We start from the raw sequence: 1,119 nt of genomic DNA on the forward strand, positions 1-1,119 counted from the left end.
TTAATATATTCTGTAGTAGAATGTTGTAGTCAGAAGCACGGAGAACAACATTGCTGGTAGTGAGCGCAGAGCCTTAAGAAGTGCACGCACTTGAAATTGTGTTGGATTCCTAGTTCAACTTCAAGCAGTAAATTGTTGTGCTCTTTCACGAAGCTCTTGAAGTGTACTCGAACCCAAACATCAGTGAATATCTGGCTTCAATGTTTTGTTCACACGTCTCCCATGTTGAATATGCCTATGGCGATTGTTTCAGTCTTTCATTCTATGCAGCAGTTGGGTTCTAAAATATATTTAGCAGATTGAAACATTTGTATCCCAGTGGCCTTTTGAAGCCGTAGTAAAGATTTAGTGGTTTTGTAAATACAAGCACCGTTACTTCAACAGGTTCAAAAAGTGGAGAACACATTTTTGTCCGACTTTCGTTTTATTGCACGACAATGCTCTGCGAATATTTTTTAATCAGCATTGAAGAGGTTATGATGGCAAATCCAAAAGTATTCAGTGTTGGAATTACTGGCGAACTTTAATAAGTGAGTTTTACAAACATATAATGTGCTCTTATTTAACAAAGTGAGTGGTTTAAAGACATTTTATATACATACGAAAAACAAAAGATAATAGAGGTTATGTACCAATAAAAGATTTTCGCATACAATTATTTGATGTTATCCCCTGACCGCATGATATTAAGTAAAACAGGTCCGTCATACTTCTCTCTTTCAACAATACTCACATAACAAATAACTATAATGCCCGTTAGTTTTCTTTCAACTTGTAGACCCGACCATGAACCATAGCAACGTCCTGTCACAGATTTCACCCTATCCTCACCTATCCAAAAAACCATCAGTTCATCATGAACTATCCAACTACCAGTCTTATATATCAGGATATGCACTGCCGATGACATTCTTGCCCCGAAGTTTAATAGACCAAGTTTGGATGTTGAATTCCTTGTTATTGAGCTTGACCGGGCATCTGGAGTCGGGTTTGGCCAAAAAGCAGATGGTGTAGAGGGCCATTTCGAGCTCTGGAGTCACGCCCACGAAGATAGACCCAACGGGTTTCGGTTGGTTCATCCACACGAATCGCACTTTGATGATCTTACCCTGTGGATAG

General features: G+C 39.1%; 1 protein-coding gene across 2 annotated transcripts in view; it reads right to left on the reverse strand.

Annotated features, from left to right (window-relative positions):
- Positions 1–405: 405 nt before the first annotated feature.
- The window catches only part of LOC119581697 (poly(U)-specific endoribonuclease homolog), a 7,332-nt gene continuing 6,618 nt past the window's right edge, over positions 406–1,119 (reverse strand). For both annotated transcript variants that reach the window (XM_037929818.1, XM_037929817.1), the window contains one exon: positions 406–1,109. In XM_037929818.1, coding sequence (XP_037785746.1) covers positions 879–1,109 — 231 coding nt within the window. In that variant the 3' untranslated portion in view covers positions 406–878. The remainder of the gene's footprint in view (positions 1,110–1,119) is intronic.

The sequence above is a fragment of the Penaeus monodon genome, chromosome 15 (genome assembly GCF_015228065.2).
Source record: "Penaeus monodon isolate SGIC_2016 chromosome 15, NSTDA_Pmon_1, whole genome shotgun sequence".
In the NCBI taxonomy this organism is placed as follows: Eukaryota; Metazoa; Arthropoda; class Malacostraca; order Decapoda; family Penaeidae; genus Penaeus; species Penaeus monodon.